This window comes from Vitis vinifera, chromosome 17 (genome assembly GCF_030704535.1).
Source record: "Vitis vinifera cultivar Pinot Noir 40024 chromosome 17, ASM3070453v1".
NCBI lineage: Eukaryota > Viridiplantae > Streptophyta > Magnoliopsida > Vitales > Vitaceae > Vitis > Vitis vinifera.
This window is the reverse complement of record NC_081821.1, coordinates 4,106,528-4,133,471: the sequence shown is the minus strand read 5'-3', so window position 1 is coordinate 4,133,471 and position 26,944 is coordinate 4,106,528. Positions and strand designations below refer to the sequence as shown.

The 26,944-nt window shown below is 37.3% G+C and overlaps 2 protein-coding genes and 2 long non-coding RNA genes across 6 annotated transcripts; 1 reads left to right on the top strand and 3 right to left on the bottom strand.

The window, feature by feature from the left end:
* Positions 1-626: 626 nt before the first annotated feature.
* Positions 627-21,401, bottom strand: LOC100252635 (carbon catabolite repressor protein 4 homolog 5). Of its 3 annotated transcripts, XM_010665291.3 has the most exons (14): positions 20,028-20,421; positions 16,916-17,079; positions 16,335-16,400; positions 16,187-16,239; positions 15,185-15,266; positions 13,984-14,030; positions 5,418-5,499; positions 3,825-3,917; positions 3,684-3,716; positions 3,425-3,522; positions 3,116-3,233; positions 2,702-2,787; positions 2,535-2,619; positions 627-951 (listed from the first exon to the last, which is right to left on the bottom strand). In XM_010665291.3, the coding sequence occupies exons 1-14, from the start codon at positions 20,341-20,343 to the stop codon at positions 883-885; spliced, it is 1,392 nt and encodes a 463-aa protein (XP_010663593.1). In that variant the 5' UTR covers positions 20,344-20,421; the 3' UTR covers positions 627-882. The 3 variants fall into 3 exon arrangements, with proteins under 3 accessions (XP_010663593.1, XP_019082132.1, XP_059589940.1); XM_019226587.1 differs by lacking the exons at positions 627-951; positions 2,535-2,619; positions 2,702-2,787 and adding exons at positions 2,857-3,015; positions 21,316-21,401; XM_059733957.1 differs by lacking the exons at positions 627-951; positions 2,535-2,619; positions 2,702-2,787 and adding an exon at positions 21,316-21,401 and having other exon boundaries at positions 2,857-3,233.
* Positions 17,290-18,211, bottom strand: LOC132252764 (uncharacterized). Its single transcript, XR_009464545.1, has 2 exons — positions 18,085-18,211; positions 17,290-17,915 (listed from the first exon to the last, which is right to left on the bottom strand). It is a non-coding gene; the product is annotated as an uncharacterized LOC132252764 (long non-coding RNA).
* LOC100247526 (lysM domain-containing GPI-anchored protein 1) lies at positions 21,267-25,059 on the top strand. Its single transcript, XM_002276088.4, has 6 exons — positions 21,267-21,380; positions 21,490-22,206; positions 24,115-24,229; positions 24,321-24,482; positions 24,666-24,697; positions 24,793-25,059. The coding sequence occupies exons 1-6, from the start codon at positions 21,377-21,379 to the stop codon at positions 25,044-25,046; spliced, it is 1,284 nt and encodes a 427-aa protein (XP_002276124.2). The 5' UTR covers positions 21,267-21,376; the 3' UTR covers positions 25,047-25,059.
* Positions 21,607-22,924, bottom strand: LOC132252763 (uncharacterized). The gene is made up of 2 exons (XR_009464544.1): positions 22,834-22,924; positions 21,607-22,331 (listed from the first exon to the last, which is right to left on the bottom strand). It is a non-coding gene; the product is annotated as an uncharacterized LOC132252763 (long non-coding RNA).
* Positions 25,060-26,944: the final 1,885 nt, after the last annotated feature.

The following is a 26,944-nucleotide window of genomic DNA, read 5'->3' as shown; positions in this document are numbered from 1 at the left end:
GGGGTAGCCTGTAATATTCTAGTCAATGCCACTCTCTCAAACCTTCTGTTTATTGTCCTTGCCATCCAAAAATAACTGCACAGAGGGACCCCAGTGATAAGAAATTTGTTTGATCTGTAATGAAAAGAGAGCAGGTGGTTCACGGCTGTTTCTATTTGACAATGAAGTGTTTGGCCGAGCCCACTTCTTAATTACTAATTATAATGAAAAGAGAGCAGGTAATTGTGCTAGTGGGAAGACATTTCCTTGAGCCAAGGGATGTATCTTCTTCCCTCTCTGTTCCTTGTCTTTGTCTTGAACCATACGACATGTTTGATTTTGATTTCTCGCTGTTTTCCTCACTTCTTGTGATTCCATTATTATCTCCGCCTTTTTTGTTAACATCTTCCTTGGTGTCCATCACTTTTCAGACTTTTCTTCAACCTCACGATACTTCCGTATCCATCTGACTTTCTTCTTCAAAGGTGGTTGGCAATTGCCATCCCAGAATTTCTTCTGCAGTGGCCCCATGAATTATTCTAGTTGGGTTCAGGATCACCATTAACCAATCACATTACTATCTTAAACTCTACCCTCTTTCTCTGTTAAGACTTTTCTTCAAAGTAAATTTGGAAATCTTTCCAATGTGCCACATTAATGATGCCCTGTGGGCACATGGTTATCATATCCATAAATATAAGATGTGGTAGGAGGAGGAACTCATACCATGCATCAGGGTGCATTCAGATGCTTGATGTTTATAGTGTAGTGTGAATCACATTGCTTGCGCCATATAACTTACAATGGAAACTTAAGAGCAGCAGCCCAGCTCCAAGAAACCGCATAAAATGGCATTTTGTACACTAGCTTCCAATAAATGCCAATCAGAGGACTTGAACTAGGTCAAGAACTACTGCCATCATCTGCAAAGGCCAATTCACACACGAGAGCAAGATGGTCGCTGCCCCATTTCTGCAGGAAAGCAAACATCAATAGGTAGATCCAAATAGACAGAAACCCAAAGTGAAGAAACACAATCTCATAGGTACAAACAGATTACTTGGAAAACAATGGCCCGCTGACTGTTTATCTGGAAAGATACTCCATACTAGAGATAAAGCGTTATTCATAAGCAATTTTTGATAAACACATTTGTTGCAGAGAAATATTTTAATTTAATGTAACTTAAGCTGCCTATGCTACTTCCACAATGAAGTTGATGCCAGAAATGGTTGACCAACTTCCACAAAGAAGGGCTTTCAGGAATCACCTATCACTGGATCTCAATTTGCAATATTCTAGGTCAACATGAGATCGGTTTACCATCCAATTTGTTCAACATCATGGATGAAGTGGTCAATTATTCCTTGAAAATAACTGTACGTCTGGGAAGTGGGTTCAAAATTTCCACCATGCCATTGATTGGCTTTCTTAGAGAAAAAATAGTGCACTCTTCCTGATCTTCCATCACCCTGCCTCGGATCCAAAAGGGCATGGATGCTCACAGGACTCCCAAAGTCACCCCAGCTGTCTTCCATGACATTGAGCATTATTCTTTCAAAAAGTAGGTGCCATCTGTGTACTGAGGGTCATGGAAAGTTGTATCTTAAAGTTTAGGATGTGCATACATGTATTGCCTAGAAATCAAGATCCCCCTTTTATTTTTATTTTATATATATAGGTATGTAAAGAGAGTACAAAACAGAGTTAGTCTTTCATTTCACAGGTACCCAGGAAATCTAATCTAGTAGGTTAGATCTTCATCAATATTTTAACTAAATTGTCCGAAAAAGAGTTAGCCTTTCATTTCACAGGCATCTAAGATAATCTAATCTAATAGGCTCATATTGTGCCAAGCAACAATATAAGAAAGACAGAAGGCGTGTCCAAAATTGCTAACTACAGTGTCGATTGGGCACATCTCTGGTTTTTTGTTTTTCAAAACAGAAAATGATAGTAGCTCCTATATAAAATACAAGAATTCTTGGGGCTTACCTTAAAATGATAATGACTTTTAAAAACTGTTAAAAAATAATTAAGGTACTAAAAATCTTTTACTACCTTAAATTTTAAAAATTTAAAAATAATTTTGAAGAACATAAGTTCATACTTTTTATATAAGAGTTACTATATTTTGTATAGTTATCACTTTTTCTGTTTTTAAAAACAGAAAATAGAATATGTATCCAAACAAGCACTATAGGAAATCATTCTAGGGAACATTAGAATTGATTACTTGAAAATTTTCCTTTGAAGTCTCTTCCAGAACACACCATTGATCAGGCATCAGTTACTTCAAGAGAAAGAAATTCAAAATATGAGGGTGTGCCTAATAGGACTTTGGCAGAATGGATAGTTGTAATGCATGAGTGCAAATGATCATCAATCACAACAACTTCAAGTTTTATTTTAACAAAATGAAGAGGCCTATGATTCTCAAATGAAAGCTTAGTAACTGCAGCTTAGATAAGTAATGTTAAGCATAATATTGATATAATACGTTTATAAAGATGAAAGGCAGAAATAGTTATACAGTATACAAAGAGGAAAGTTACCTCACTTGGGAGCCCTCCTGTTTTTCTTAAAATATCAACAGGTAAGGTTTCAAGAACTCTCACAGGAACAAGTTCCTCAGTATGCCTGTGTCAATCACTATCATCAGTATCGAGAAATTTTTGAATGCACAACCAATATTGTGATTGTTTCAATAAAATTGAACTACCATATATAATCAACAGTTCCCATAAACTTGGAGTGGTATGACGTTGCTAAGGGTTCTCCATAATTATCTCTTGTTCTACAGCTTCCCTGGGCAAATCGCACACCATATATTAGAGGGGAAAAATGATAAGAGATAGAAATGCGCCAAGAGAAATGGACCTAATAGAAATGTCAACAAAAGCATTCCTATTTTTGTTCCCTGTCTTGAACACTCCTTATCCCCGATCAGATGCCAACATAAAATGTAGGATCACAACTTTTTGGAGACTAGTATTCAACAGCAGTTATCCATGTAAGACACCAGAAGTCATGGCTCTATCTTTGTCAAAGACAATGAAAGAAACTTCTCAGGGCAAGTTAACTGTGATATTTCCAGAAAGTCACAAGCATTTATTATAAGACTTGAACATCTTACAGGAATGCCATAGTATGCACTACATAGCTTTAAACAGTGCTGAAGATGAGTAACTCCATCACTGCCAGTGGCAAGTCTTAATTCTTCATTGCTCCATCTATGCACCAATGGCCTTGATCTGGACATGCAAAAGCTACACTAAATGTAACACTGCTCAATTAACAGAGTGTAAAGCATTTCACATCATTAACTTTACTGTTTTTTTCTTTTTATGAGGTCATGAACACTGTTAAAATGCATTTGAAATTGAATGTGAATCATGGATGTCAACAGTCACCTCAAGGACTATGCAAGCACTTCAAGCAATACCTGGATGCATCTTCATTCTGATATCTGTAGGCTCTATGTTGTGACTGATGTTCCACCTGCCCAGAAATTTTTCTGCGATCATGTAACCGGACGTCCAACTGCAATAAATCCCAACATTTTCGCACAAATTTAGAAATCCTCCATTGAAAGAGAAATATAGGTAGGAGGAATATAAAACCTGAGTGCCGCAATATTGCAAGAGAATATTCAATAAGACAATACCTATGAGCTTGACACAACATGAAAATTTGAGACTCACCTCAGATGAGGCCAGAAACTGATACAGTGCACTCTGACAGCAAGATAAAAACAAGCACAGTTATAAATTGACAAGGAAACCATAAACCCCAACAAAAAGCATTTGATTTGACACTATTCAATTAATAGTTACATCTATCACCTGTGGCATGCTGTTAAGGTCTCCAGCAAGTACAACAGGGATGCAGCCCCATTCTTGTGATAGTTTGTGAGCCTTCTCGAGAAACAGCCGCATCTGCATCATGGTTTCACATATATTAACAAACATCACAGAGATTGATGGTATAAGAACACCAACACAGTTCTGATGGGGGATAACTCAAGGCACAACAATTGCATTAACAAAAAGAAACATTTTCAATCCTTCTTCAGTTTTCACTAAAAACATATTTTCCCAAGCAAATGTGAGAGGAACAACTTGAAAGTCGTCTCAAATTTCAGACCACCTTTACATAATGTCTTAAAGTTATTTAGCAAAACTATCTTCCAGAATTCCATGTGAAACACCCCACTGTGTGGATAATTTTTTTTTTTGATAAGTAAAAGATATGCATTAAGAAAGGCAAAACGCCGCACAGCATACATGAAGTATACAAGGCAGCTTAGGCCTCAAAAAACAAAAACAAAGAATCACCTCCCTTTAAGCGGAAGCTATCCACTCTAAGAAGCCTATAAGGGAGAACGCCTCCTCACCTACATACAATTTGGCCCAACTCCACAAATTACAAACAAAAGAATTCTTTAACTTTTGAACATTCAAACCCCCCCCCCCCTAAAAGCTAATCTATTCCTCTCCTTCCACACCGTCCAAAAAATACACAACGGAATGGCATCCCATATCTTTTTCCTTTTCTTTCCCACAAACGATCCCCTCCAACTAGCTAAAACCTCCTTTACAGTTCCTGGAAAAACCCATTTCACATCAACTAAACCAAAAACAATATCCCATAAAGCCCTAACCACTGTACAATATATAAGGATATGATTTACACTTTCTTCTTCACATCCACACAAAAAACAACGATTTGGAAGTTGAAATCCTCTTCTTTGAAGTCTATCCAAAGTTAGCACCTTCCCCCATGACGCCTCCCACGTAAAAAAGGCAACTTTAGTTGGCACTCTTGCCACCCAAATGCTTCTTGAAGGAAAACCTATATCATCAGACTTCGTCAATAAACTATAAGCTTCCTTGACCCTAAACTGACCACTTCTTCTTTTCCTCCATAGGACTGAATCTTCCTCCAAGAAAGGTTTGAAACCCCTCAATATGTGGAGAAAGTCCCCAACCAACTCCAACTCCCAATCATTGAAGTCCCTCAAGAAGTGTAGATTCCAGTTTCCTTGCAAAGTTTGCATATAGTGAATTTTATCATTCTAGCATAGTGCTTACCTCACACCGACTGAACTATCTTAATCAGTAAATTATGTATAAGTACATAATATGGGACCCCTTCTTGAATATGTTTGATTCATCCATAACCAGTCATAAAGGGGTACCTTAATGAATATATTAATGCACAAAAATTCAACATTGAAGCTCCAAATTTACGACAATCTAACATGATCTTGTGTTCAGATCTTGTGTTCAGATCTATACCAGAGGAAAAGAAAAACAAGAAAAAATAGAAAAAAATTAAAACAAAAAAAGGTTTCAATCTCAATGCTTACAAATTAAATCACAGCTTACAAATTATAAGAACTTCACCAGTGCTAGACAGCTAGTAATAATTATTACCTGACCTAGCTTGATGTCTCCTCGATTTGGGTTGAAGAGCACATGTATATTTCCAACAATTAAACTTCGAGTAGGTGGAATCCTAAATATGCACATTCAACATCAGCTGCTTAACTAGTGACCCATGATTACAAGGATAATATAACAGAATATCCTGGAAAACCATTACAAGTACAGCTAATTCAATAGCCTCCCAGCTAAAAATGCAAATTCAACACTTTAAATATAAAATTTGTTCAAGAAATATGTGGAATGAAAACAATGAAAAAAAATCTATTCCTCCTTTTCTGAATAAAGTAAAGGGTTTTTTTATTTTTTTTATTTTTATTTTTTAACATTTCAACTTTGCATGCCTATGGCATAGGACAATTGAGATGCTGTACAAGTTACAACTTACAACTCCAAAAGTTAAGTAACACCCAATCATTAAAATATGAAGAGGCCAGGTAAAAATAACATGTACATGTAACATATTATTGGAGGCATTTAACATACTAAATAAATTACGAAACAAAAACCTTGTGGTTAGACTTGTCCTTAGTGTCCATTATTCCATCACAATAAAGAATGTATGAAACACAAATCCTATGGTTAAACTTGCTTTTAAGTTTTGACACAATATATTTGTGTAGCTTGATAAGATTCTTTGTTTAAAGCAGAAAGTTAAAAGAATGACAAATACACCAGCTCAGATAGCAGATTTCCCAAAACAAGAACCTTTTTTGAGAGACGGTCAATGGTTCATTATCATTTCTACATTCAGGCACCTTCCTATAATAGTTTCAGGGTTAAATTTAGTTGGTGTTAAGGAGTCTTTCTGTATAGTTAATTGGTCATTTTCTCCTCACTCTTTATTTTAACAAAGATTCTTCATTTAAAGCAGAAGTTGAAATTATGATGAATACACCAGTTCAGATGGCAGATTTCCCAAAACTAGAACCTTCTTTGAGAGATGGTTGATGGTTCATTATCATTTCTAACTTCAGGCACTTCCTATAATGGTTCAATGGTTAAATTTAGCTGGTAGCAAGGAACCTTTCTTTATAGTTAGTTGGTCATTTTCTCCTCTTTTCTTACATCTATAGAGAAAGTTAAAAAGAAATTGGAAGAAAAAATAACTTATAAGGAAAGATCCTGTCCTCTGGAACAATGGCAGTGGTTTCTCCCAGAGGCAAGTGCTGGTTCGGTGTGGATTCAAAGACCTTTGAGATTTCTATTGGAGAGGTCAAAGGGAAAGTGAGTGGGAGAGAGTCTGTGAGAGGGGCCCAAACTTCTCTTCCTGGTTCCACTTCAGTGGTAAAGGTTTGGCCTTCCTGTTGGAAGGGGCTGAGACCTGCAACAGTCTCAAGATAGGGGATCGTTTCAGAAAATCTTGGGCGGAGGGGGGCAGAAGGTACCAGTTGGAGTTGTGCAGTAACAAGGCAGGACGTTTTCTGTTTTGCACAGCTTGGGATGTGGAAGGCAAGAGATTCTCCTTGGTGTTTCCCGAAGGAAGGGGTGTGGTTGGGGGATGGAAACTCTTGGCTGGAAAGTTGAGAAGTTTGGGTTTTTCCTTGGCCCAAAGGGGAGAAGAGCCTAAAGCCCCTGGTGGGAAGGAGTACTCCATGGTAGAGGCAAAGACTTCTAGCTCTGCTGAACTTCGTAATGCGGTGTGGCTGGAAATCGAAAAGGAAGTGATTGACAGTAATGAGGAAGTTCTGAATAGGAGCTTGGTGGGGAGATGGGGGGGGGGGGGGGACTCTCTGACCCGTTCTTTGATCTCGTCTCTCTTAAGCCCTAAGCTTAGTCTGTTTGGAGGTTGAAAGGAAATCTTCACCTGGCTCTGTTGGGAGGACCCCTAATCCTCTTTGAGTTTGAAGATACTGGCAAAGCTGAATGGGTTCTTCATACAAGGGTGAAGTGGTTTAGGGGAAAAAGTCTCTTTTTGGATTGGTGGAACCCCTTTGTTGGGTGTCTCACTAAGGACAAGGAGTTTTGTGAGGTGTGGGGTTAGAATTCTGGGTCTCCCTTTGCATCTTTGGGTGAAGAGTCTGTTCAAAAGTTTGGGGGAAGCTTGTGGCTGTTGATGAGGATACGTCGGAAAGCAAGTTTTTGTTGTGGGCTAGGATTCTTGTCAAAGCCAAAGGGTGGAACTTTCCCAGTTCCCTGCAGGTGGTGGTTGTTTCCACCAGTTACACGATCCAGCTGTGGTGGGAGACTCCTCCATGGAAGAGCGAGGTGAAACCCTTGCAGTGTTGCAAAGGAAGGGGGGAGGGGATGAGGGCGTGGATGGGTCACATGCCCCTCAGAGAGTAGCTGAAGTTCTTTTTGTGAAGGGGGCTTAGCCTGGTGTCATTGGATGATCCACTGATCTCTGCAAAAGGGGAAGAAGACACCATCCTTGATGTGATGGGAGTAGTTGCTAGTGCACAGACCAGTCTGCTCCCCACAGGTGATGGGCTAGAGCTTAATGGAGGGGGCTCTTCTGTGTTGGGCCAGACTTTGTTGGGCCCAGAGAAAGGTGCTAAACTTAAAAGGCCTTCTTTATTTAAAGCCCAATTAGATTTGGGTCGGGGCTGCCCTTTAAGGAGAGGGGAAAAGCTTGTCTTTGGATCATTTTCTCCTCCTCTTCCTTGCTATTTTCCTTCAGATTGGTACCTTAGTAGCTCGTCGACTGCATTGGCCTCCTTTAAAGGCCCCAATCCTTGCGCGTCAACTCTGATGGTTTCAGTGGTGACTTTGAAGCCTTCAGCTGATGATGTCCTTCTAGAAGAAGTCCTCAAATTCCAAGGTATGCTCTCTTCGTCCTGTACTTCTTAAGGGGAAGGGCCTTATTCTTCTTTTTCTCCTTCTTCTCCTTCTAGGCTTAGGGTTTTGCTATTGTTGGTGGGGACTATAGAGGGAGTGTTCTTGAGAAGGTAAGGGGTGATTCCCCCGAGATGGCTTCTCCCGATGCGTTCGAGAAAGGGGCTGAAGCTGTGAAAGGGCCTCTGTCTATGGTTTTGCCAGATGGCTTAGAGGTCGTCTTCCCTGAAAATGTTTCTCTTGGTGAGGGCTTGCTTTCCAACAAGGAGCTCTCCAGGTTCAAAGAGTTTAGCAGTTTTTTGGGAATGCCGATTGAGGGGTGTGATAAAGAGATCCACTTGTTGCTGAGTAAGATGTGGAAGAAGGCTAGTAGTAGGACCCCTTGTAAAGGGAGGAAGATCGGTGCCCGTTTCTCGCTCTAAAAGGGAGCTTAAGAGGTTGGATTGTTCGATCAATTATGGAGATTCTGCACTTGCATCCAAAAGGAGTGGCATAAACTATTGGGAGCTAATTTCGGTGGATTGATGAAGATCAAAATCCTCTCTTGGAATGTTAGAGGGCTCAATGACAGGGAGAAATGTAAACTGCTTAAATTGGTGATTAGGTCCCAGAAGGCATATTTGGTTTGTCTTATTGAGACAAAGATGCAAGAGATGTCATTAAAGGTGGTGAAAAGTCTAGGTGTTGGTAGGTTTTTGGATTGGGGTGCAGTTGATGCTAGGAGAGCATCCAAAGGCATTTTGATCTTTTGGGACAATATAGTTTTGGATCTTCTGGAGCTGGAGTGTGGAGGTTTCACCATCTCGGGTCGTTTTAGGAATGTGGAAGATGGTTTTGTTTGGGTATTCACTGGTGTCTATGGTCCAGTCTTCTCAAGGGAAAAAAAGGACTTTTGGGATGAGTTGGGTGCAATTAAAGGTTTGTGGGACGATCCCTGGTGTGTACGGGGGGGGGGGGGGGGGGGGATTTCAACTTTGTTAGATTTCCAGGGGAAAGGAGGAATGAGTTTAGTTTGACGGAAAAGATGAGAAGGTTCTTTGAAGTCATCGAGGAACCGAGATGGAAGGATTACCCCTTTCTAGTGGCCTGTTCACGTGGTGTGGTGGCTCTAACTCTCAAGTTGCATCAAGGTTGGATCGCTTTTTAGTTTTCGATGAGTGGGAGGACCACTTTCCAGGTATCTTCCAATGCACTCTTCCCAGAATTGCCTTTGATCACTGTCCCATCACTCTAGGGGGTGGAGGGGTTAAAAAGGGCAAAACCCCTTTCTGTTTTGAGAATATGTGGTTGTTAGCGGATGGATTCAAAGAGTTAGTGAGGAAGTGGTGGATTAAGTATCCGGTTGTTGGGAGTAGTAGTCATTGCCTTGCTGAGAAGCTGAAAGCTCTTAAAAAAGATCTTAGAGTGTCAAATAAAGAAGTTTTCAGCAATGTCCCTTTTAGGAAATCAGAAGCCTTTTCTCGAGTTCAATTATGGGATTCCAAGGAGAGAGTTAATCCCCTTTCTATCGAGGAGGCAGAGGTTAGAAAAGAGGCTTTAGAGGAGTATAAAAAATGGGCTTTATTGGAAGAAGCTTCATGGAGACAAAAATTTAGGGAAATTTGGTTAAAGGAAGACGAAAAAAACACCAGGTTTTTTCATAAGATGGCCAATGCTAGGGCAAGAAGGAATTTATTATCCAAGGTGAAAATTAATGGGGTTACACTGATTGACGAAGAAGAAATCAAGGTCGGGGTGTGCAGGACTTACCAGACTCTACTGACTAAAAAATGGGGATTGGAGGCTGCGTCTTGGGAGTCTTCAGTTTAGAGTGCTGGGAGAAAAAAGGTATAGAAGTTTAGAAGAGCCATTTTTGGAAGAAAGAGGTGTTTGAAGCCCTTTCCAGCCTTTCTAGTGACAAAGCACCAGGCCCAAACGGCTTCACCATGGCGTTCTAGGACTTTTGCTGGGATTTTACTAAAACTAAGATTATGGCTCTTTTCGAAGATTTCTTTCGCCTTGGCACATTCTAGAGGGGTTTAAACTCCACTTTACTACTTTTAATTCCCAAAAAAAAGGGTGCGGAAGGGTTGAAAGACTTTAGACCGATCAGTATGGTTGGAGGACTATACAAGCTTCTCGCCCAAGTCCTAGCAAATAGGTTGAAGTCAATAGTAGGGATGTTGGTTTCAAATAACTAGTGTGATGTCCCACATCGGATAGGGGAGAAAGTTCATGACGCTATATATATAGAGGCTCCTCTTAACTAAATAGACGCGTTTAAAGCCATGAGGACTCCCTTTGGGTCAAAAGCGGACAATATCTACACGGTTGGAAGTGGGTCGTTACAAATGGTATCAGAGCCGATCCCCGACCCCGGTGTGAGGGTTTGTTTGGTTCCGTAAGGGGTGTTTGTCTGTTGGACCCCACAATCCCATGGGACACAATGAGGACGTTGTGTCTGCATGGGGGGGTGTTTGTGATGTCCCACATCGGATAGGGGAGAAAGTTCCTGGCGCTATATATGTAGAGGCTCCTCTTAACCAAGTAGACGCGTTTTAAAGCCGTGAGGGCTCCCTTTGGGTTCAAAGCAGACAATATCTACACGGTTGGGAGCAGGTCGTTACAACCAGCATGCCTTTATTTGGGGTAGACAGATTCTAGACGCTGCCTTGATTGCAAATGAGGCTGTGGATTCTAGGTTAAAGGTCAACATCCTGGCCTCCTTCTAAAATTGGACATTGAGAAGGCGTTTGACCATGTCAACTGAGACTTCCTTTTTGCTGTCAAGTCTAATATGAGGTTTGAAGAAAGGTGGATTAGCTGGATCAGGTGGTGTATCTCCACCACTAACTTCTCAGTTTTAATCAACGAAACCCATTCCGACTTCTTCCACAGCACTAAGGGCTCGAGACAAGGTGACTCACTATCTCCCTATCTTTTCATTTTGGTCATGGAGGCTCTCAGTCAACTGCTGTCTAGAACCAGTTGTGGGGGCTTCGTTGGGGGGTTTAAGATGGGAAGAAGCGGTGGGGAAGGGAAGGACTTGCTCCATCTCCTGTTTGTCGACGACACTCTAATTTTTTGCAATGCCAATAGTGAAAATCTGAGATACTTGAGTTGAGTGTTTTTGTGGTTCAAGGCAATCTCTAATTTAAAAGTGAATAAAGATAAAAGTGAGGTTATCCCCAGAGGAAGGATTGAGTCTTTGGAAGATGTTGTTTCAATGATGGGGTATAGAGTTGGGAAGTTCCCTACTTCTTATCTGGGACTTCCTTTGGGTGCCTCATTCAAATCTTCTAGGGTGTGGGATGCAGTGGAAGAGAGATTCGGGAAAAGATTGTCTTTGTGGGAAAGGCAATATCTCTTTAAGGGGAGGAGGCTCACCTTGATAAAAAGTACTTTATCAAGTCTTCCAATTTGCTTCCTATCTCTCTTTGTTATTCTGCGGAAGGTGTGTGCAAGACTTGAAAAGATTCAAAGGGACTTTTTGTGGGGTGGTGTTGCCTTAGAAAAAAAAACTCACTTGGGGAATTGGAGCTTGGTTTGTATTGATAAGAAGGAGGGAGGCTTAGGAATTTGTAGACTTGTGGCTCTAAACAAAGTCTTACTTGGGAAGTGGAGTTGGAGATTTGCGGTAAAGAGGAAGTCCTTTTGGAAACAAGTCATCATCAACAAATTTGGGTTAGAGGAAGGAGGGTGGTGTTCGAGAGTGGCAAGGGAAGGCTATGGTGTGGGGGTGTGGAAAGCCATTAGAAAAGAATGGAAGGGTATTCGTTGTAGATCTCGCTTTATTGTTGGGAATGAGAGAAAGGTCAAGTTTTGGAAGGACTTGTGGTGTAAAGACCAAACATTGAAAGAAGCATTCCCTAAACCTATATTGATTGGCGGTTAGCAAAGATGAATGGGTGTCAAATGCTTGGGAGAGGAGTGGGGAGTCAGGTTGTTGGAATCCTCACTTCTCAAGGCATTTTAATGATTGGAAATTGGAAGAGTTGGAGGGCTTATTCTGAAAATTGCATCCTTTGGTAGTGAGAAGAGAAGTGGAGGATGCTTTGAGTTGGAAAGAAAGTAGGGACGGCATTTTCTTTGTTAGATCCCTCTACTGCTCCCTCATGAGGGCCTATAGTGACCCTTTTCCTTGGGGTCTTATTTGGAGGTCTTAGGCTCCTATGAGGGTGAGCGTTTTTGCTTGGGAAGTGTCTGGGAACAAGAATTTCGACCATCGATCAGCTCAAAAAGAGGGGATGGAATATGCCGAATAGGTGCTACTTGTGTAAAGAGAAAGAGGAAACTAGTGATCATTTAATCTTGTTTTGTAAAAAGGTTACAATGCTTTGGAGTTTGATTTTCTCCTTTTTTTGGTGTGCAGTGGGTTTTGCATTCTTCAATTAAAAGGAATTTGCTTGGTTGGCATGGTGCCTTTGTGGGTAAGAGAAGGGAGAAGACTTGGAGGGCTGCCCCTTTATGCTTAATGTGGACCTTATAGAAAGAAATGAAAGAGCATTCAATGGTATCAAACGGTCGAACCAAGCTTTAAAACATTCCTTTTTGTATACTCTTGTAAATTGGGTTAGGGTGTTTATAGAGGATCATACTTTGTCTATGATTGACTTTATAGAATGACTATATGTCTAGCTAGGGGAAAGGTTTTTTGTTTTCTTCGCCTAGTTTTTTTGGTGTTCTGATTGTATACTTAGTGTGTACTGTTTTCATCATTTCTAGGCTCTTCTAATACAAGCTCTACTTACCTATCAAAAAGAAAAAAAAAAAAACTTATAATGTTATAATCAGAACCCATTTTAGTCTAACACACAATGCATAAGGCCTACATCTGTAAGGTGAGGCTTGACAGAAGACATGGCTTCATGAGCACCCCAGACAAATAAAAAGCTAAAACTACAAGAATTAAGTGCAATTACAAAGGTTTATCAGTTCAGTCAGACAGAACAATGACAAAGGTTTATCAGTTCGGTCCAATGAGAACAATAACAAAGGCATATTTTAAATTGGAATTCACAAAATCTAATGTCTTGAAAGGTGTATTCTTGCCTAGCTAATGGAAAAACTGCAGATGATTTTTTTCCCCCTGATGGGAAACAAACAATTGATTTCATAGGAGAAGAATAGCATTATAAAAAAGCCCTGATCTTATGATGACTATTTCCTAAGCAGGGATTTAACGGTCACCTCTATGGATATCAGATATGATGATTGTTTCCTTTGAAGGCTTTGGCAAGAAAAGAAGCATATTGCAGTAGCCTTGTGCTACTCCAGCTATAGCATGCAAGGCATGGCTGGAAAAGAAATGACAAGTATGATCGTAATATCATGTGGGGATTTCTTGAAGTTAGCTGATTTTGGTTTCGGCATCAAGGTGGGAATTTTAGCTTTCTTGGGCTGCTTGAGAGAGGCTCTCTATGAGGATCAAGAACCTTCTTATGTAAGGGGATGCTTCGCTGGTTATTTTCTTGCTTAACTTCCAAGAGAGAGACTGCTGGAGCATTGGTGTGAGAGAGATTTCCAACTTATCAGCAGACATGGAGTTTTGGAGCCTAGATCAAAGCAGCTGACAGGCTAACCAAGAAGGGTGCCATGTCCATGGATGTCTTCATGGGGGTTTTCAGCCCCCCTTGAATTGTGGTTGGATTGCTTTGTGTTTATTTAATCTATACCACCACATTTTTCTTTTTCTATTCTCCTTTAGCCTCTGTTAGATATCTCTCATCCTTTTGTTGTAATGCATTTTCATTATTAATATAATTTTGTTACTTGAAAAAGAAAATCATGTGTGAGAACTTACTGTGATGCTTTAGTATCTACATCGGAATTGGACTGATTTCGATTCATCTGATTTTAAAAAAAAATGAAAATAGAATTATTATACAAGAAAAAGAAAAGTCAACTAAGAGAAAGAAAATATGTCAAAAGTTGGAAGCAAGAGTGATCTTCTCCACAGCAGCAAAGCATGTAGGCAAAGAAATATAAAAACAATAGATGTGGAAAACACAAAAGTTATAATATTGGCATCATGCTGGACAGACTAAAAGCACATGTCCCTCAACCAATCAGGTAGACATCTTAAAATCAAATCTTAAACAAGTTGATGTGGCTCACCAATTTAAAAACAAATTGTCAAAAGTTCAAGAAATATCCACAAAATAAAAAGAGAAATAGTATAACTAAACAAATGCAACTCACAAAATGTTATGAGCCAATTCGCCTTTGTTGGTAAAATTGTAGGTTGCAAGGAAAGGGTACCCAAAAGATCTGTTACTTTTATATACTCTTGCCTATGTAAATGGACTTAAAACTTTTGTAAACTTTTATATAAGAAGACAACATAATTCTACTTATAGACTGGAAGAAGTTTGATCAAAGTCAAGCATTTAAAACTTTCTGAGACTCATATTGAACTTCAAATTCAAATTTATCACTAGATAATTTCCCTACAAGGTGATTGGAGTTTGATCTGACACCAAGAGTTCTATACCTAATTTGAGTGCTCCCAAACATTTATTGAGTATAGATTGATGGATTATTCTCAACTCCACAAAGCCTTAATCCCACTGCTTGGGTCTAGCTAAATCCTTCTTTACCATCAAGCCTATGTACAATTATATCCTTCATCAAACCTTGGCACTTTTCAGAATCCTTGTTCTTAAGTTGGGACCATATATTGTTAGAATATGCAATCACATCTAAAAGATATTTTAGTTTCATATAGTTCATTTATCACAACCCAAACACACATGCAGAGGTAGTAGATAGGGTGAAACAGGGAAAATGAGCAATTTTAGAAAAGATATTTACATGGTAGATTGTAATTCAATTAAAAAAAAAAAAGTTACCAAGTTACTTGAAAATGATCAGGAATCAGCAGATAAGTTTTTCTATAAATGCACTAAAAATATAACATACATGCCTCCAGGAAGTAAAGCCATAAGCACCTGAAAAGAGAAGCTATAGAAGTCATAATTCTTAATATCAACAACCATTCATACCTTCAAAACACAAAGTTGAGCAACATTGTGACGGAGACCAAAATTTTGAAACTCTATGTTCTCTTGATGCAAAAGAGTAAAGCTGTATTCAGAAATATGATTTGCTAAAAGTCAAGTATCAGAAAAGAGGAAATTGAAAATAAATGAAGAATCAAAACATGAACTAATTTATAAAAAGAAAATGCTCACTGCTATTGAACTAGAATACTCAATTTATGAATGAACATCCTCATAAAAAACAAAATCATGATGCCTGTTTCCACATCCAACTTTTTTCCAATTGCAGCTACCAAGGAACTAGAATACAACTCAAATTCTTCATTAACAGGCATAGAGAAAGATCTACCAAGCAAATAAATAAGAACCTTCAAATAATTAAATCATTTTTTTTTCGATAAATAAACACAAATATTAGCAAAAGGCAAAGCGCCGCATAGCATACAGGGAGTATATGAGGCGACGAAGACCTCACAACAAAAAAAACCCACCGACCCTTAACTGGAGGCTATCCACTCCAAGAAACCTATAAGAGAACGAGGCTCCGCACCATTATACAATTTTGCCCACCCCCACATATTACAAACAAAAGAATTCTTAACTTTCTGTATAGCTAACCCCCCCCCCCCCCCCCCCGAATGCTAATCTATTCCTCTCCTTCCAAACCGTCCAAAAAATAAATAATGGTATGGATCTCCAAATTTTCTCCCTCTTTTTACCCACAAAAGAACCCTTCCAGCTGATAACCGCCTCCTTTACAGTTTCTGGAAAGACCCACTGGGCTCCAAACAGACTAAGAACAATCCCCCACAACACACTAGCCACTGTACAATGAATAAGAAGATGATTAACGTTTTCCTCATCACTACCACTGGGCTTCAAATAATTAAATCATATTCCAAGTGAATCAATAATTAACATGATTAACTCTACTACTCCATTTATCATCATGTTACAGAAACATAATAAGGGTTTTCAATTTTCAATGGACTTGAGAAACCTTACAGATCATCTTTCCAGAACATAGCACACCCATCATATGCTTCACCTGTGCGAGCCTAGAGCAAATGGTAATTGGAAATCAGCACTTAGATCGTACATTAGTAGTCATGTCAGATTATATGTTGTAAGATTTTTTAGATCTAGGATATACCTTATAAACTCCTTTAAAACCCCCTTTTTTCAGAAGATTATTTAAATCATTGAAACGGTCAACCTCCTGCAGCCATGCGAGCATATTATTAGAATGCAAGCGCATCCAAGACATTTTGCAACATGCTCCACTCTTTAAAATCATTGAGAATGAATGGCAAAAACTTCAACTGCATATATCCAGTGACTCATTCTCCATAAGCACAGGAAAACTATAACATAGATTAACACAAGCAGGTGCACGCATACATGCACATGCCCCCACCCCCAGTAAGATGATTAACATTTAGAAACATCAAGACGCAATTTCAAGCTTGGGAAACAATATAGAGGAATCATAAGGTGATCAAAATGAAACTTCAGCAAACAAGATACATCACATGGACACAGATGAAAAAAAGTGGACTGGAGAAAGGATCTGAGAGAGAGAGAAAGGGAGAAGAAAACAAAAAAGAACCCAGATACTTAACACTCAATGCAAAGCCCTCATCTTCTGCTAAAGGACAAATATCTTCATCCTCTAGTCTTCCTTAGAACAAAGAATTCACACATCAAATGCTTATAGAACATCCTGACACTTACCTGAAAACAAAGAATGCTTGGATTATACTGATTGATCTCCTTATTAATGAGCTTTCTTCGCCGGTTCCAATCCAACAATTTTGTTGGGACTTTAGAGTACAAATCTGGATGGTTTGATGCATTTTCAACACCTAGTATATTGTAGGAAACAACAACAACCTTATCTGCAGAATGAAAGAAAAGGTTTAGCTAGAGCAAAGGTGTGATGAACATTGTAATCTAGATGAAAGATCAAACTGCACAGATAAAATAAGAGCAATTTTCCTATATGATTTACAGTTACTTCATTTCAAGATCTATGTTCAATGCATAATCCTATAGAATGAAAATTTAGAAAGAATATATTTCATGGGAAATTGAACTGAGAAAGAGAATAGAGTACAAAAGAGGTTTCCAGATTCCCCATAAGTACTAAAGATAAGAAAATGCCCAAAGACAAATAGAAACCCTTGACAAGGTGTAGTGTTTCACAAGATACCCTCTAAAGAAAAGACACTTAACCTTGTTATCATGACTCTCTGGCAACCACAGAAAAGATAGGTTGCACAGTTATTTACAAATCACTTGCTTCCTTAAGAAGATCAGCAAGATGTGATTATCAAAAAGGAGGGGAGGGGGAATAAAAAAAATATTGCAACATCCTGCTTTTCCTTGTTTGATCCATTTCACAACATTCTGGCAAACATGCTCAGTTGTTAAACATCCAATTTTTCAGCTTCTCTCAGACCAATTTAGAGCTCCGAATTCAGCCCTACAAGTTTTTCCATGACAAAAAGGCAAAGAAAAGTAAGAATCACAGTTCTAAAAGAGCAGGAGAGTTTACATTAATACAGTTTCTAAAAGAATCCCTTAAAAGAGAAAATGTGTTCAGATTTCACCTGTGCTTCCTAAAGAACAACCATCAAAGTTAAGACTAAAAAAGTCGTTTGGAGGACTGACTTCACGTGGGTAGGAAAAGGTATTCCCATTAAATTCCTTAGGATGGAATGCATGAATCCAACTAAAGGCAAAACCAACAAAAAATGAGCACAAGTCAAACAAAGAAAAAAAAATTCAAACCCATGTTGAAGTCTATCACATGAGTTCCACTAAACTGATCCAGCTAAGATGCAAAAAAGCCACCATGTGGATAATCCTGTTACACATAGCTTTGGTTTACCTAGTCTTACCCTTAAAAAGGTATCATATTCTTTTCTTTCCAAAGAGCCCATAAACTTGCAGACTCACACCACCCCACCCTTATGCCCCAAACTTTAATGTGAACTGTCACCAACTCTCACAAAGTCTTGGGCCACATAACCTAATTAAACACAAACATATTTTAAAATATTAATCTCTCACACATGTTGGTAGGATACAATTATATCAGCAGAGACATTATGTTATGCAAAAGTTATGTACAAGAAACCTAATAAAATCATGAAAAATATAATAATAATAATCCAATCAATCATACAGGTCTATCACATTTAGCTATGCTGTGCAAGATTTGAAAATATTATTAGCATCCATGACTAAAAACAGAAAATGGAACCCATCTTCAACCCAAAAAGTTTCCTTATATTACTTGTTCAATCAACCAAACTTGAAGACGACACACAGAATTTTCATGAAAGTGATTGCCAAATAGCTACCACCCAAGAAACTTCACTGGCTCCAGCATGCGTGAACCTGTGTCAAACACACTAGATAAACCAAGGATTTTGAATAGAACTTTGTTTTTTGACTGTGGATACATGGCTATCATAGAAAACAAGTATAATTACACAATTACAAAAAAAAGAGAGAATCCATTCCCTCTGATAGAATTGCCTTTCTGACTTTGAGAACACATCCTACAAATAACACTACAAAGAATTACCCCATCTGCCTCCACCTCATAGTTATGTAAAGCCGTAATAAAGCAAAATGTCCAAGATTTCTCACCCCCAAGCAGCTCAAATAGTTTTCCGCCATAACCTCCTTTGTTCTGCCAAATGGAGTAAATGTGGGAACCCCTAAAGTAGTTCAATGCCATCTCCCATGGTGTTCAGCCAAGTGCTTGCCCAAAAATGGACTTGTTATGCATCCCTAACTACAACAAACATCTGTCTAAAGAACATTTCCCACCCCTTCCTAATCCCTCTCTAAAGGACCATCCTCTGCAGATTTCTACTAATGAAAGAATACAAACAATACTCCTCTCTGTACTTCCCAGCCACTTACATCTTCACAAACTACTCATTTCTACTGCAAACCTCCACAATCATTCAATCAAGAAAGCTACATTAAAGGTCACCAATCTCCTAAGCCCAGGCCACTGTATTGTTTACAGCACACGATTTTATCCAACCCACTAAGTGATATTTCCTATCCATAGTTTCCCATAGGAAACTCTTCTGCAATTTCTACCATCTCTCAGCCACAAAAGCAGGAATGCTAAAAAGGAACTCGAATTAAGTCAGAATTCCAGATAATTTATTTCTGATAGGAGGTAGAATTACATTAAGTCACTGCACTCTCTCCAACATTCAAGTTTTTGTAACTCATCAATTCAGTAGTTCTTGGCTTTCCTCCCAAAGCACGGTCTATATATTTAAGTGGCTAGTCACAAATTCCATAAGAAACATTGTCTATAAAACAATCAATTTTGCACTAACATAGGCTGAAACATGCTAAATAATGCACTTAAATCTTCATTCGAAAAGGATCAAACTGATCATCTTGAAAGTCCTTATATGCATGCTTTGACACAAAATGAGAGCTTTCCCTACAAATTAGTCCATAATTGTCAGGTGTAGAGGATTCTTTCGCATGGCCTCCACTGGACCCACATGGGCCCACAATCAACAAAGTCCCCTGAGACCAATTAGGAGCAATCCCTGGATTGAAACTTGGCCACGAACTGAATGTAGATAATTAGCCCAACCCCAATTACTCGGCCCTATCAATTAATTTTCAAACAAGACTGAAGACAATCTTCTGTAACACCTTACTATGCATTTCAAAAACGAACAATTCTCGTAAACTCAAAATTGAACCAACAACCATTGTCACATGGGACCACTTAAAACCCACTACAAGAAATTGAATTAATAAAAAGATACACATGTAATGAGTTAGAATCTCGAACCTTTGTAATCGGATAAATCGCGAGTAGAGAAAACCCATCTGCGATGAGCCTCTGTTGTTGCTGATTTTTGTCTTCTTTTTAGCTTCTTCCGCTTCTTCTCCTGTCGTTGTGAACATTGAATTGAACTGAATCTGTTTGATGTGGGCAGCTCGTCAGCTCCGTTGGCTATTAGGGTTACGGTTTCTTCTTTGACAACCAATCTTTGCCTTTTTACGTGATCATGACATTGCTTCGGGATGGCAGAGGGCTTGCGTTTGCGTCCAGACGTCGCCGGATAGTGTACGGATGGAGGGAGTCGACGATCGCCGCCTCTCATGAGCGGGGATATTCTGTGCTTGGCCGTCGATTATCAAATGCCGTTGTTCCCCCCAACCCCTAACTTTAGCATGTTATGCTGAAGAAAAAAATTTTAAACACAGAAATATTATTAGATATATTATTTATATATTATATCAAATTAAAAATATTTATAATTAAAAAACTTAATAATATTTTATTTTTATATTTAAATACTATCAAATTAAATATAAATGTATTAATATTTATCATTATAATAACATATATAAGTAAAAAGATATATTTAAGATGAAAACAAATTTATAATATTTAATTTCCAAAATTATATATTTTTATTTTTTTATTATATAATTATTATAAAAATAAATATGGAGTAAATATTTATGTTTATTTTTGGGTTTTAAATCATGAAAATTATTTGAATTAATTCAAAATAAAGTCCAAAACAAAAAAATTACCCAAAATCAGGAGGATTCATGTCTAATGTTGTTTTTCCACCCCATAAAGATGATTTTTTTTTTTTTTTTCATTATTTTTTGCCAAGAAGACCAAAAGGGTAATATTGTCATTTCCTAACTGGTCAATGTCCTGACAAAATAACCAATCTTCCAGCTCTACAATCCATTCCTAATAAACTTTAGTCAGCAAGAATCTCTGCAAATCTAAAAGAATATGGCAATACTTTCCAAAACACTAGGGTTACTATTTCAGAAAATCTGCAAAGATTAGGTTTCATTTCACCTTAAAGAAATTAATTCCAACCTACCAACCATACTAAACTCCACTCATTTGTAGGAAAAAATCCCAGGCAATTGTAATAGGACACTGACCATTAATTGTAATGTTCTGCAAGCTATAAACTACAGCTTGGAATCCCTTGGAGGGATATGTAAGCATTTCCAGAAAGGGGGAGAGAGGCCCCATTCAATTAAGAAGGCGGTTGGCTTGATTATCACCATATATATCACCTTTTTGAGAAGTGTGATGATACCTGCTAAGCCAGTAATCCCCAATGACTGTTAGGTTCCATGGCTGACCTTCTCAGGAGTTAGATGGGTATCCATTGTCCTATCCTCCCTTCAACCCCCTTATCATCTTCTCTGCTTTTGTCTCTGTCAGTGTCTTCCCAACTATCTTTCTGATAATTATATTGTCTTCTTCACAGGCCACAGCCAACCCACCTGGCTCCCAACTCCAGAGAAAAAAAAGAAGAAAGAAATGAGAGATCAATTCCACCGTCTTCTTCTTCTTCTTCTTCTTCATCTTTCTTTACTTTCTTTACTTTCTTTTGGTTCCATAACGCAAGCAAAGTCTGTAATTGAACCGTGCAGTTCTTCAGACTCCTGCAACTCTCTTCTCTCCTATCTTCTTCCTTGGGACTCCAAGCTCTCTGAGATTGCATCACGCTTCCAAGTCAACATCTCTGATATCTTGGCTACCAACTCCATGGACCCAACAAGGCCATCCTCTGCAAGCCAAATCATCCCTGCAAAATCACTCGTGAAAGTCCCCATCCTGTGTCCTTGTGTGGACGGCATTCGCCGTTCTCTGTCCACTACTTACACAGTCAAAGCGGCTGACACGATGGATTTAATATCAGAGGGGTACGGGGGGCTTGTGAGTGCAGATCAGATAAGAAGCGTTAATGGAGGAAAAGGGGCTGGGTATGGGCAGAGCCTTGTGATTCCATTGCCATGCACATGTTTTGGTAACACAAACAACGGTGCGACTGCTGTGTACATGTCATATGTGGTACAGAGAGGGGAGAGCTTGGGCAGCATTGGAGCTCGATATCATACTACTGTCACTGACTTGGCCGCGGTTAACGGCCTCGGCCAACCGGTGATCAACCCCGGAGACATTCTGGCTATCCCAATACCAGGTTAGTCGATTATCATCACCAATTTCTGCTGGAACCTAGGATTGTTGTGCCCTTAATTTCCTCAAAAATTGTAGATATGTTGATGATATATGAGACTCTCACACGCTTGTTCTTCTTCGAATTGCCTAGTGTTATGCCAACGAAAACTTTGATGCCAACAATGTTAGTTTAAGAACACAAAGATAAAACAATCACACATATGGTACATGAGGTTTTAACGTGGTTCGACCAACCATGCCTACATGCCTACCTCCACGGATGAGAGAGAATAATTTCACTATACAATAGAGAATATTACAGAGGACAGAACCAAATATAATTATTGGGTTCTCAAAATATCTCATGTTTCCCCACCATACCTTACTACGAGCCCTCTTGCTCCATCGGGTACCTCCCATTCTTCCTCATATCTCTATCCAACTCGTATAGTCTCTACAAGCCCATCACCATCTCATAACTTTTTCCCCTTATGACCTAGAATATTTATAAAAATATTTCCAACAACCTTCCTTATTCTATAAGGAAGTCTAATATTACAATAATATATTAACCTAGAAATATTTTATATAATATTCTTTACAAAAAATGAATCTATACTAATTAGGAATTTAGGACACTTCCTAACACCTAGGATAAATTTGATTAATTAACAATTAAGACTATCATAAACCATCGATTGCCTCACAAATCTTAAGTTATTAGATATGGAAGAAACAACGAGGAAACATACGACTTTGTTTTTTCGGTATAAGGAACGTGTACATTGTGTGCATCTTCTACCTTTATGTCATTGTCCAATAATTTAGATAAGGAACATGTACATTGTCTACATCTTCTACCTTTGTTTATGTCATGTCCAATAATTTAGATTTCACTACACGCATTTATACTAGTGGTATAGTAAAACTGTAGATTTTACTGGTATATATGTCCTTGGTCACCTTGCATAACCCGTGAGCTCTTTGGTAGGTTGGACTCGTTGGAGCTACATAAAATTTTTGGACTACTTCTCGGTTGTTTGTTGAGGGTTTAATTTTACTCAGATTGGAGGAAAAATTAGGGTCAATTACTGTCACACACCAACCAGGCCATAATCTGAAAAGGGTCATAACCCATAACCCCACCTTTGTCTTTACCTTTTTTGTCTCCTTAGGTGGGGATAGGATACTAGAAATAAGTGATGTTCTGTCAATCAAGTCTTAATTTGGGAAACTATTGAAGAAAATTACTAAGTTGTAAATATTTAACTCCCTGTTTATTTTTTTAATGAAGTATAAAATAATATAATAATTTTTAAAATTATAAAATAATAGAATATATAATTTTTGACATGTAAATAAAATTAAATGATAAAATTTTATTTTATCTCAAATATATATTTATACTTAAATATTATAAGTATTTTATATATTTAAATTAATAATATTTAATACATTTATATTTATCTTTATCATTTAATTTAATAATTTAAAAAATAAAAAATAAAATGTTATTAAGTTTTTTAATTATATATATTCTTAATTTAAAAAATTTTAATATTATATAAATTATATACTTATAACCAATGACAAAAATATTGGGAGATATCGTGTATCGGAGAAGATCGATACGATATATAAGTAAAATGTATCGTCTAACGAAAATATCAATAAATTGAAGTAAAAGCATATCTAGTTAAGACATTAATTATATAATTATATGATAAGATGATCTGATCGTTAAATAGATTAAATTGACGACACAACATATTACCTATTTAATAATTAAAATACTTACTCTTTGACAAGACACAAACACGAAGTACCGACACAAATTACCACCGGTCTCTTAAACCATTTTCACAACATGTGTATAAATTACTTGGTGATTGTGAATACCATTTTGAGTAGCTTGATGGTGTATGTGCAGCATGTTCATCAGCAAATCTCAGGTGGTACAACGAAAGCCTAATAGTTGCAAATGGCTCCTATGCTCTCACTGCCAATAACTGCATCAGATGTAGCTGCACACCCACTCATCTCAAGTAATCAAACTCCCTTTTTTTTTCTATATATTTTCTTTTTCATTATTAGCTCTACATCATCATATATTTAATTTCATTGTTTGATGATCAGCCTGCAATGCTTTCCATCTGGGATCATGGTCGCCTGCAATCGTTTACAGTGCAAAGCATCCCATCTCTTCATAGGCGATGTGGTTGTCACCAAAACTCCTGCTGGGTGCAACATCACCACTTGTGTGTACCGTGGCCATGGCGGTCGGAAAATTTTCAGAAGGTATGACAACCCTTTTATTCATGTGGGGCTCTCCCATTTTCTAAAAATCAAGCCAAATATGACCAAATAATTTTACAGAACCTGCATGTCCAAGATATATGTAGACCAAATCAACTACTGCTTTTCTTCACTACGTATGTAAAGCTTTGTTAAAAGTTCCTAATTTTTTTTCTCTTGGTGCAGCTTGGTAAATTCTTCTCATGTTAATTGCTCAGGTAATTGCCATCGAGCTTGAGAAATTCCTCCATTCAGAAGCTTTCTCCAACTCTAATATTTATGAGTACGTACACTAATGATGAATGTATTGCAGGTAATGAGAGTTACTGGGAGACATCGCCCATGGCATCCCCGTCTCCGGAAACCATGTTCCCATCCATATCATTGTCTCCATCTCCATCTCCATTTTCGGCTCCATCCCCGTTTTCAGTTTTTGGTGCAGGGACTGCATCCGATTCTAGAAGTAACCAAACCTCTAATTCTTCTAGTGGAGTGTTTCTTAGTCTAAGTATTTCGTGCTTTAGTTTGTTGATTTTACAACTTGTCACTTTATTTATTTTGAAATGAGGGTTTATGTTTATATGATTTTGTTATTATAAATTATCGCCATGTGTCTTGCAAGTGGTGGTCGCAAATAGGAATGACATTAATGAAACGGGTTCAACTCAAGTCAATTGACCCCATCCCTACTCCGTCTAATTTATTTATATGTATTTTCATTATTGTCCAAATTTTGTTTTTAAATAGAACGGGGCAAAATGAGATGGATATAGAAATAATATTTTTATTTATAAAAACAAAAATTATATATAATCAAATCCAAACAAGTCATACTAGTAGGTTTTTAAAAACTTCTAAAACTCACCGTAAATTTATTTATCTTTATCTTAAACTCTTTCCAGGATTTCACCCATAAATTTTTAGTGTATAAAATTTTATAGATATCAAAATTAATTTCCATTAAAAGTATGGTTTAGGCACTTTCATAAATTCAGATTTTTTATTTAACAAATAGAAATTAAAGAAATAGCATGACTATATCTAATTAATATTTTATAAATTTAATATGTTAATAAAGGACAAATAAAGAGTGAAAGGTACAACAAACTTTCAAGTTTGGAATAAGGTGTTTTGGACTTTCTTGTATAATCATCACATATGTTATTAACAAATAATAGGTGTTTTTTTTTTTGGGTTTTTATTCAAGTAAAGAATAAATAATAATAACAACTCAAGACTTCACTTCTATATCATGGAAATGGAAATAATTTTTTTTTGATATGTTTTAATAATAAGTATTTTTGTTTTAAATAATACAAAACATTTATAGCTTGGTTTTTTGGAACAAAAAGGGTTGATAGTTAGTGACTTATCAAGACTAATAAAATGTTAGATTATAAAGTTTGAATCAATTTTATTGTGTTTCACTTAGAATGTTGAAAGTTGAGTTGCCTAGTCAACTCGTAAGGTGTGAAACTCACAGTTGAGCTTGCAATTATCAAGTTGTCTGGTTAATTCGCGGGGGGTCGAAGGGGGTAGCACCTTGTGGAGAATTTTTTTTTTATGAGATGAATGATGAGTTTGTCTTTATTATATATTTCATCCTTTTATATTTTAAATGTTTTTTTTTCAAAGAGAGTACAGTCGTAATTGAAAGGTGTTTTAAAAAACTTTCACCATTATAACTCTTATTGTTCTTTTTTATTAGTGAATTGTTGAGTATTAGTGCATTCCATGGACATAAAGATCACATTGATTGTCGAACCATGTTAGAAATCTTGTGTTTTATTTATTTTTTGTTCGTGTGTGTTGGTGATTTGGTGGGAATGAAAATAATAATAAGGGCTTGAATTTTTGTTACATATTTGTTTTAAAAATAAGACAATTTTTTTTATAATTTATTTATTTTGGAACAAAAAGGGTTTGATAGGTAGTGAACTATCAAGTTTAATAAAATATTGGATTAATATGAATCTTGAATTAGATTTGTTACATTTCACTCATGATGTCAAGGGTCAAGTTGTTTAGTTCACTCGTGGAGGTCGAGCTTATTGCTAAGCTCACAAAAATCAACTAGTTAACTCGCAAGGGTTGAAGGGACAAACATGTACTAGAGATTTTATTTTTTATTTTTTTCATGAAATGAGTTACGAATTTACCCCTTATTATATATTTAACCATTTTATATTTTAGAGTTTTATTTTTTAGAGAATGCGGCCGCAATTAAAAGGTGATTTAGAGAGTTTCACTATTATAATTCTTCTAGTTTCTTTTTATTAGTAGATCGTCGAGTGTTAGTGCACTCCATACATTAATCATTGTTTTTTTATTTTTTATTTGTATGTATACATGATTTGGCTAACATAAAATAAATAAGTCAATGTTATGATTTTGAGGTATAAAATACAAACATCCTTTTAAATAATATAAATTAATAATTGATAATATATTTTATGATTTCGAGA

Bases quoted from the DNA above. Each gene is read 5' to 3' on its own strand.
- LOC100252635 (XM_010665291.3), bottom strand. From the start codon at position 20,343: ATGAGAGGCGGCGATCGTCGACTCCCTCCATCCGTACACTATCCGGCG. The intron at 16,401-16,915 runs GTAAGTGTCAGG...GCATGGCTGCAG, and splicing joins CAAGCATTCTTTGTTTTCAG to GAGGTTGACCGTTTCAATGA. The intron at 2,620-2,701 runs GTAGTTCAATTT...TGATTGACACAG, and splicing joins GGAACTGTTGATTATATATG to GCATACTGAGGAACTTGTTC.
- LOC100247526 (XM_002276088.4), top strand. The intron at 22,207-24,114 runs GTTAGTCGATTA...GTGTATGTGCAG, and splicing joins TCTGGCTATCCCAATACCAG to CATGTTCATCAGCAAATCTC. The intron at 24,230-24,320 runs GTAATCAAACTC...TTTGATGATCAG, and splicing joins TGCACACCCACTCATCTCAA to CCTGCAATGCTTTCCATCTG.